Genomic DNA, 10043 nt, shown 5'->3' on the forward strand with positions numbered 1-10043 from the left:
TGTTGAAATTTTAAGAGCCTCCTGTCCACTCTAGAGTGCCATGTATCATCCCACACACACCCCCTGAAAAAGGAAGAGATCTAGGTACTTGAAACAACTGAGACTTTAATATAAGTGAAGAGTAGCAATGTCAGTTCCGTACAAGTTTGTAGTGCAAACAAAAGTTGTCCTTGGAAGAACAGTAAGTTTTGTAAACTTAGTTTCAGTTGTCATACCAACGGTTTGTTGTTCAAAGAAAAAAAACAACAAAAAAAGTTAACTAGTGTGCCTTAGAGTTTATCAAACTGCATAAAACATACAAAAATATTTCTCTGAATGCATAGACTTACTGTTAATATTACAGTCAGATCATGATTAACGTTTTAGTCTTGTCACATTAACAGTTATTCTTGGTGGAAACTAGAGCAAATAAAGCTTTTTTTATAAACCAGCTGCTCCTGTAGCTGAATGTTCAGTAATTAGTGGAGGCAGTCTTTATACAATTCCCTAAAAACTGAAAAGCAATTAACACTTAATTTTGAGCCATTTAACTACTACTGGTTTTGAAACAGTTATTGCACATAATCTGAACTAGCCTCCAAGCTGTGCTGGAAAGATAAATACACAATTGTTAAAACAAAAACATCCCTGTCCTACAAGAAAAAAAAGCAGGAGCTGTAGTTAGGAAATTTTACTTCATACTGTGTCACAGTCTTGAGCGTACCAGGAGTTGAATGGGGCTTTGAAGTAGCCCAGCTCCCACATAGAGAAGAGGGAGTCTGCAGAGTTTAAGTGAAAGAAGTGGGAAAGGATGATAATTATTTTGAATGCACTAAGCAGGCGTTTTAAGCCTAAGTAGCTTGGTGAAGTCCTGAACCCAGAGTCGAGCTCTCTGCTGGTAGAAGGGTTTGTTATTCTGACAGGTTCTGACCAGCCTCGCTCCGAGGAGCCACCTCAGGGCTGAAGCAGCTGAGGGCAGGGCGGTAGCCACGCTGCGCCTACCAAAACGTGCTGATTCTACTATTTATGGTCTGAATGTCGACATTACAGTCCAGATCAACAGCAACAAACACCGCATCAGCTGTGCATAAACTCTGCTCTAGTGCTGCTTAATGCAGAGATGGAAGGAAAATCAGTGCTATTGGGGGAAGAATAAAAAAAGCAGCTCGTGTTCAGATGAAACAACTCCCTCACCCCTTCATCCACCCCAGTATCCAGTTAAGGTTTTTAGTGCATAAGTCATCGTTGTAGTTTTTGATACAAAAACCAAAAAGCCTCCTAAGGTTGAACTTTGCAGTCTACAATGTTAACAGGAAAAGCCTCCAGCAATGCTGCTACTTAAATACTTTGTTGGGAGTGACTTCAGGGTGTGTTTTAATGATGACTTGCCATTCATAAAACCACAGATGGAATTTTTTATTACTGGCTTGCTTAAAAACAAGTCAAGTAGCCCGTAGCTTAACCAGAGTCTGGGGTTTTTTCCCCTCTAAAAAAATTCAACTGAAAGCACCTGGAGGCATTCAGCCCTTTCAGCCCTCATCTGGCTAAAACTGTGGATGCAAAGTGACAGCAGACTGCACGTGTTCCAGGTTACAGGTCAGTTACTTGCTAACGGTGTACGTTCCAGTGCAGCACGGCTAATCAGCATGGTACGCTCCTGACAGTTGTGGGAACGGCAGACAGGAACCGCACGGCCTGGGACTGGCCTGGGGGGGCTGACTTAACGGTACTGATGTCCGGTGTGCCTAATGCAGTCTCCTCCCAGCGGTGGGAAAATAAATGAACAAAACCACGGATGCAGATTTGTGATCCCCTCCCTAGCTCCTGAAACAGAAGAGCTTTCTGAAAGGGCACTTCTAACTTGCTCTGTGACTTAAATGCTCCTTAATTAAGAGAGGCTTCAGTATTTTTTTGTGGAGGTGGAAGGATGCCATCGCTTAAGTTACAGTATTCTCAGATGGGAAAGGAATGTTTAAATGTGGACACTCCACTTAATTTCAGCCCAGTGAAAATTCTTCTCCTACCACTTCAGAGCATTAAGTATTTCTATGACCAGCAGGCAAAACAACACATCTTGGTAAGTCTTCAAGAAGGGGCTTGCAAGTTTTACATTTTTAGAGAGCAACTGTTCATTGCATGCCAAATATGCTCTGACGTTTAACTTCATCAGGAAGTTAAAAAATATATATATATATACACAGACACACACACAATTTCCTGAATCTCTTTTCCATGAGTCTTATTTGGTCAAAGAGTGGGAGTACTCAACATACATTTCATATCAATAATTTAAGTCTTTCCTGCCCTCTGTTGCCAAATACCACAATAAACTTCACTGAAATACACTGGAAGCATGTGATTTTAGTAGATAAATGAGGTATCCCTTATCTGAATACAGTATCAAGTAAAAAAATAAAAGCGAAGGGGATATTAAATATAAAAGATAAACTATTAGTTAAAATAGTAACCCTAACAATAACTTAAGGTTTTACACACGCTTAATTCACTGCCCTCAGAAGGCAGCAGCATATAATTACCATCTTTTCATACTCCAGATGTGTCTAGAAGAGTCAGTAGGTCAGCTTCGATGCTCTGCTGTTGTAGCATGGTCTCTCGGTCAAAGTTGACGCAGCATTTCTGAAAGGAGAGCTGTCGCTTTTCACAAGAACTAACTCAAGCTCTTGGAAGTCCTGAAGTCTGGCAACATCCTTGTCCTTTTAAAGAACAGACAGAACTACGCATTACTTCTAAACCTATCTGGTTATTATTATTTATAATAATGGCTAAAGGAAGTAAAAACTAAAATCCCAGGGAGGTCACACCCAATGGTAAGAATAAAAGTGCTACCAGTATACGCTTTCTTTCAAAGCGTGTTTGTTTTTTTTTTCTCTTTTAACCGTACATTTTTTTCTCCTTGAACTGCATTATGATTTCACTGTGTCTATGCATGTCACTTAATGAAGAGTTGTGACCAAATGCATTTCATTTACAGACCTCCAGAATAAGTATTTTTGGAACAGAAGAGCATGTTCATTTGATAATGGCATATCTTTAAATTATTCACATCCCATTTTGTGGGTTTTCTCCCCTTACTATTTGTTCTTTTTAGACAAGCAAACAGTGAAGTAGTACATGGCAATTATGTTAAAAGCACACTAATGCGCTGTTTCGAATACATTTTTAAAAAAGTCAAGCTGTAATAGTTTCATGCACTTAGGAGGTGAAACACTGCGTATTTTGACAAGAATATTTTGAAGTGATGAAGTTTTAAGAAAAGTCTAAAATCCTTTTGAATTTGTGAGCTTAAGTCAAGGGTTTTTTTTAACACAAGGCGATGTTTTGCCAATCTTTTTACAAAAATACCTTCTCTGATGTGTGCAAAGTCAAATTAATCTCTGGTTTCAATTCTTACCTTTCTTACTAGTGTATTAGGTAACTTTCTGATCTTCTCTACTTGTTCTGGATTAATGCCCAATTCACAGCAACTCACTCTGAGCAGATCTTGATAGGTCAGTTCTTGTCTGTCCAGTTCAATTTCAATGAAGTCATTGTCTCTGAGGTTCTGGACTCTCACCTTAAGCACAAGTTCTGATTGAAAAAGAAGATTAAAAGGTTTTTTTTCTAAAAAACCGCAACCAAACAAAAAAACCTCACCCATACCTAACACTACAGTATTTATCATTCTCTTCTGAACTCAGGTTTTATGATTACAATACCTGTATCTCACTGAGAAACACCATGCAGTTAATAAAAGCTTCCATTTGAAAAGCAAGACATACACAGGGGAACCACATGCACAGTGTTAAAAATCTGATCTGTCTGGTCACAAGTCAAGTTGTTACCAACCTACCAGAGATGCATTTGATGCTATAGAATATAGTGGAAGACCTGAATTTTTATGTTGCTTGGACTGATCTTTCCATTGGTCTGCAAAGTATTACCATGTCTGACATACAGTTTAACAGTTATTTTACCTAGCAGAACAGAAAAATAAAATGTTCTGGGTAGTTCTGGCCAAAGAATTCAACATCTCTGCCTCTACTCAACACAAGTCTGAAAGGGGAACAATTCTTTAACTCCCTCTTTCACCTTGGAACCGAATATAAGATGGAAAATTACACTTCATTACCTTGCATGTTACATGGGAAAGTTCCAGTAAAGAAAAATGGTTGAAAGGTTGGTGCAGGACCAGTGGGCGACCTGTCAGGCTGCAGAGGTTCGGCCTGTCGGGCTGCTCCAGGCGGGACCAGAGCTCTGTGGTGGGGTGAGGCCGGCCGGGGAGCGGGGCCGTTGTGCACCCCGGGCTGGGCCTGGGGAGCGGGGCCGTTGTGCACCCCGGGCTGGGCCTGGGGAGCGGGGCCGTTGTGCACCCCGGGCTGGGCCTGGGGAGCGGGGCCGTTGTGCACCCCGGGCTGGGCGCAGCGCGGGGCCGTGGCAGCTGCTGGTGGGACGGGCAGCTCTTCCTCAGCCTCTAGTGTGGGAAAGTCATCGTCGCTGTTGCATGATGTAGGTGTGCATATGCTTTCAACCTGAGTTGCGGATGAGCAAGGACTAGTTTCACACTGGGAAGCAGAAGAGATGGAAGCACTTTCATTCTGGGATTCTGCCAAGCTGTCTGGAATGCTTTCTTCCGTGTAAACATAAGGGAGTGGTGGGCTGGCCAAGTAGTTTGCAACAATTGGCAAATTTAAATCCTTCGCTCCTTGGTATTCAGATTCTTCCTCTGTTAACGAAGTTCAAAAAAGAGGGGTGGGGGATGGAGAGAGAAAAAAACCACCATGTTATTGGATAGCTCTTTATCATTTCAAATCTAGTTAGTTTTCCTGTTGTGTCTTAAAACTACATCACACTCCGATGTAAGCAAAAGCTGATACTAATGTATCATATGTATGTAACACCTGGAAGGCAAGTAGCTCTAAAATGAAAGAAAAATCTACAAATTTCTACAATGTATTGTGCTTTTAAAAAGCAAAGTAGGAAAAAATACCTGTTGAAAGATACGTCATTTCTAGCAGTGTTATTCAGGATTTTCAAAGGAACTGTATGACTAGTATTCTTCACTAAATCTCGTTTTACAATGCTTTTAATAACACTGCTGTAAACAGTTTATTATAACCCATGCCAACAAGTTAAACCGAGTATTTCTTCAGGTAAGTGACTGTTTGATATAATACCCAAGCCACCTCTTCTCTTGCTTAAAAGTACTGCAGTAAATTACATTCTTGCCTGACAGAGCATTACAGGACATAAATATTAATGTCAAAGCAGTTCCGAAAGATCTGCTCAACAGCACTACACTCCCAGAATAAAAATCATTTGGGAGAATATAAGTGATATGTGTTTGTTCCCCAGGAAACACATGAAAGCTTAACAGACAAAATAAGGCAACTGTGAACAGAGTTCATTCACACACCCTTGACAGTTTAGATGTTAAAAACAGAACGCAAGTCATTTGTCATGAACTAAGTGCAAGAGATGAACACCTTGCCCAACAGAAAATAAAATGCTCATGCAAAGAACGTGCCATTCCTTCAGTTGTGACAGCTGTAACCTTAGTCATGATTTAGCTGCAACTTCATTTAAGATAACTGCACTGTTGATGTAAGAGCATATCATTGTAGAGAGCAATTTAAGTGCAATTAGCAAAAGACAGAACATCAACATTTCCAAAGGTGAAGCACTTAAAACTTTTAAGCTGGAGCACAGTACCTAGATGCTGATGGAAGCAGGATCATCACATACATCTAACTAGGTTTGCTGTTCATATGAAAAGTGTAAGATGACAGAAGCATGGGGCAAAAATTAACCACACTGTAAGTCACAGTGTAACAAAATCCTCAGGAGCTGTAACTTCAGAAATGCTGCAGTTGTTCTGAGTGGATTTGTAAGATTTCTTATGGTCAGAGAACAGTCAAACTGTACCACTGTGAAAGCCTCTATCCATTTGCAGCCTGCATGCTAGCTTCTGCTTAATGAGAGCCAACAGGACTGCAGTAGGACATTTCCCAAAGTATACAGCTTTTCAATCTCTTGATGACACAGCTCAGAATAAAAGGCCTTCCTACTTGAAATCCCCACGTGTATTTGCCTGAGTATGAATTACAGTTACAAATCAGAGCTATCTAACGAGATACGATAGTCCCAGGCCAAGTTTTGCCAATCTACTGCCTCAGATAAAAGCACTAAAAATGCTTTAGTTTTTAGACCAAGAATTCTAGATGACTCTTCAGATGGGAACAGTACCTCCCAAAATCTTCTGGATGTCTGGTTTTGAAGTTAACTGTGCAGCCAGCTCTCCTTTAGTGGTGAGGATCTGCTTATCTGCACCAGCATCCAGCAGGCAGGCCACCACGGGAGCGTGGTTCCGCTTACAGGCCCAGTGCAGACAGGTCCTGCGGGAGGAAGCAGAGGGGTTGTGCTCGCAGCTCAGACCCAGCGCCCCGGCTCCCCCTCACGGGCCCCTCCTAATTCACCTGAGTTGCACCTAGAGCGACAACAACTGGGAATAAAGTTTCCTTCGCTGCATCACTTTTTTAAAAGTTATGAATCTAGTGTAAGCTCTGTGGGGCAAGGCCCCCCTTTGCCTTGCTGCAGCGCAAGAGTGAGTCCCCACTGGTGTCCCACTGGTGTCCATGCTGGGGGACGCGAGCAGCTCCGCGAGAGGTCCTCGAGCAAGCTCGAAGTGACCGGTGGAAGGAGGGTGGCCTCTTTACTGTGATCCTCTTTAGCTGTAAATCTCAAAGCCTCCTGAGATTAACATTTCCTTTTTTGTAAAGAGGAGAACTAAGAAGAGCCGCGTCCTCAAAGCGTCTCTCCCCTACCCCCGAGGAGGGGTGCCCAGCCTCAGGGGGGGAGCCCCGAGCCCAGCACACGTCCGGCCAAACGCCCCGCGCAGCACAGGGCAGGGCCAGCCTCCGCGCCGCTGCCCCCGGGAACCGGCAGCCCGGGGAAGCCGCCCGTACCCCCGGCACCGCGCTGGGCCCCCCCCGGCGCCGCCGCCCCCGGCCCGGCCCGGCCGCCGCTCACCAGCCGTCGATCTCGTTGCGGGAGTTGATGTCGGCCCCCGCGCCCAGCAGCCGCCGCACCTCCTCCACGTCCCCCAGCGCCGCCGCCTCCCGCAGCCGCTCCTCCAGCTCCCGCGCCTCCGCGGCGCCGCTCATCGCCGATGCCGGGGCGCGGGGCCGGCAGACGCTCGGCAGGGCCCCCCCCCACCCCTCCCGGCTCCTCGGCCCGGCTGCGGCCGCCGCTGCAGCCCCACCCCGCCGCGGCGGGGCCGCCGGAGCCCGTCAGAAGGCGGCGAGGGGCCGGCGGGCCGGGCGGCCTCCTCAGCGCCGCGCCAACGGGCCCTCCCCGCCCCGCCGCCCGCCGCCCCGGCCCTTCGCTCCGCCGGGCGCCCTCACAGCCGCCGCCATCTTGCGCCCGGGGCCGGCGCCGGGTGCGGGCCGCGCAGGGCCCTGCCCGGGGCAAACCCGCCCGGAGGGAACCGACCCCGGCGCTGCGGTGACGCGAGGGCGCAGGCGGGTGAAAACACCGAAAGTGAAGCGTTTCCTCTGGAGGGCTCTTCCCCCCTCCCCGCCGCCCGCCCTGCAAACGGCCCTGCGCGGGGGCTTGAGGGGAGACGGCTCCTGGGGGAGAGGGGAGAAGCTGCGATTCGGAATGTGCAAAGGCACCTCGCGCTGGCTTTGCCCTCTTCGGGGGGGTTTTAAGTAGCTTGAGCCGCCGCCGCTTGGCTCCTGCTTCACACCGTGAGGCCGCCGCGGGCTGGGGCCAAGCAGGTGCCTGGGGATGGGTTCAAAAGCCACGGGCTGGGGGCAAAACCGCCGGGGGTTTCCCCTGACACCCCCAGCCCCGGTACCCCCGATTCCCAGCCCTTGCTCATGCTCTTGGTTAAATCACCGCGGTGTGCGCTGCGGAGCTCTTTTTTAACTTACCAGTTTCTATTTTGGCATCAGGGTCTGCCACCAATGAGAAATTTGCACTAAGCTGTTCTGGTTCATTTCATTGCCTCTCTTTTATCGCTTACTTTTCTTATTAGAGACATTATTTTTAACCTACCATTTAATTTAGGACTTGGTTTGCAGTCGCTTTGGACTGCCGTGTTCCTGCTGTGGCACTTGGGGCAATTATGTGACGACTGTGCCTGCAGCATTCACTGTCCGAACGGTTCCCTAATATCTATCAATATACATGAAGCTTCAAAACACAGAAAAAGAACAATCACCTTCCTTTTATTCAGTTGGGAGAGGCTGAGGCCCACAGGATAGACCTTTCTGTTTCTCCGAGGGAATGCCCAGCATCCCTGCAAGCCGCCCTTGTGAACGCAGGAGGGACACGCACAAACAGTGGTGATGTGACATTTTTAACTAACATGACAAAGGTTACACAGTGACTCGGTGGCATTTTTCTGACACCGGATCACATGCTGTTGATCTCATGCAACAGAGTGCAACAGGCTGAGCAAAAGTTTTACCCAGCTTGGACCAAAATATGAGAAACTGTGTGAGAAGCAATTCGATTTAGAGGATGGTTTGCAAACAAGATTTACCCAGTGACAGCTGCAAATTCAGACCTCTGTGACCTCGAAGACCAGCCTTCAACTGGACACTGCTGTGGCCTAGATATTTTTATTTTAACTCACTTCCTTTTTCAGTAAAAGCTGTTTTAAATGATCACACATTTTAACCCATAATCCGTTTTGTCCGTTTTCAGCATCTGTGGCATAAAGTTGTAAAACAAAGACAAGGCACATAAATGTGGAGACCTGGCGATACATTGTAGGAAGCAGAACCCTCTCTTGCACACTGTGAAAGCTTTAAAGCCCAACTTGTTAAAGCTGGAAAAATCTGGTAGGATAAAATAGCAAAATAGCCTTTTCCAAAGTCATATGTGACGTCTCTCAGACTGATGGGGAAAAGCTATTCAGGAGAAGAGTGCAGGAGTAGGCCCAAAACCAGAAACACAGATCCCAGTCCACCAGTAAAACTGCGCTGTGCCACTAGATGTCATGGTGGAACAGCAAGAGATGCCCGAAGTGTGGCTTTGTGCTTCTTGCTATAATTGTAAAATGCCTTTAAATTTGTCTCGGCACATCCATGGTGTCTCCATACAGCTTTGATCCTGCGGATTTCAAAGCTCTGAACAGTGCAGAGGGACATTATGCAATGTTTCAACAACAAGCACAGGGAAGCCCTGTGCGGAGAGCTGATTTCTTCAGGGTTGTGGGGCTTTTTTTTTTTTTTTTTTTATTCCTCTACTTGAGCTCCTCTCCCAAGGCCACACCAGGGCTTTTAAGGACTCGAAGCCGGCAGGCGATGCACTGAGATGGTCTCTCTCACGCTCTCTTGGGATGAGTATCCTACTCTGTCGTGCTTGTGCCAAGCCCTGTTAAATGCAACTCGGGTTCACCATTGCTTAGTTACACAATGTACTTCTCCCTGGAGTCATAAGATTTCCTCCTGCAAGAAAGACTGTGTAGAAGAGGATTAGCAGCGAGTTCACTTGACTCAAAACTCCCCACTGCCGCCATGAGCCTTCCTGCTTGCCCCTCACGTGAGGAGCCTCAGACCCCTCGCGCGCCTGGCCCCCTTCCCGTTTACTGGCCCTAGTGTTGCACACAGCAGAACTGAGCAAAGCCAGGAACACGTTCTTCCCCTGCTCCTTCCCTCCCCTTTCCCATATGGCAGCTGGGTTTGTGCCCACGCTTGGCAAGCCCCTGTGGTGCCTGTACCTGTGTGGGGCACACGTGCGTCCATCTCCCTTCCAAGAGCAGCAGGAGCTGCGCGGATCCGGATTCAGAGAGGCAGGTGCTGGCAGAGGGCTGGCCATCGCCTTTGGGAGCTGCTGGGAATCACACCCGGTGCTGCGTGTGTGAGCAGTCATTTTGCCTCCCAAATGTCCCTGCTAAATGTCCTTGGCCTTCAGAAGGAACATGCTGAGCACCAAGCTGCAGCAAGAGTGTGTGTGTGTAGCTCAGATCAGTGATCTTTTATTTTCTTTGTGATTTACAGGTGCTCGGTGCTCTCTGTGTGTTCACCACCTGAGGAGGAACCGTATGGTCCAGCCTT

At 46.9% G+C, this 10043-nt stretch overlaps 1 protein-coding gene across 6 annotated transcripts; it reads right to left on the reverse strand.

Moving 5' to 3' along the window:
* Positions 1 to 88: 88 nt before the first annotated feature.
* Positions 89 to 7805, reverse strand: LOC141967904 (ankyrin repeat domain-containing protein 40-like). 6 transcript variants are annotated; one of them, XM_074922139.1, is made up of 6 exons: positions 7006 to 7805; positions 6223 to 6371; positions 4364 to 4708; positions 4109 to 4249; positions 3392 to 3567; positions 89 to 2693 (listed from the first exon to the last, which is right to left on the reverse strand). In XM_074922139.1, the coding sequence occupies exons 1-6, from the start codon at positions 7137 to 7139 to the stop codon at positions 2550 to 2552; spliced, it is 1089 nt and encodes a 362-aa protein (XP_074778240.1). In that variant the 5' UTR covers positions 7140 to 7805; the 3' UTR covers positions 89 to 2549. The 6 variants fall into 6 exon arrangements, with proteins under 6 accessions (XP_074778240.1, XP_074778236.1, XP_074778239.1 ...); XM_074922135.1 differs by having other exon boundaries at positions 4109 to 4289; positions 4362 to 4702; positions 7006 to 7797; XM_074922138.1 differs by having other exon boundaries at positions 4109 to 4289; positions 4410 to 4702; positions 7006 to 7796.
* Positions 7806 to 10043: the final 2238 nt, after the last annotated feature.

Source organism: Athene noctua, chromosome 18 (assembly GCF_965140245.1).
Source record: "Athene noctua chromosome 18, bAthNoc1.hap1.1, whole genome shotgun sequence".
Lineage (NCBI taxonomy): Eukaryota > Metazoa > Chordata > Aves > Strigiformes > Strigidae > Athene > Athene noctua.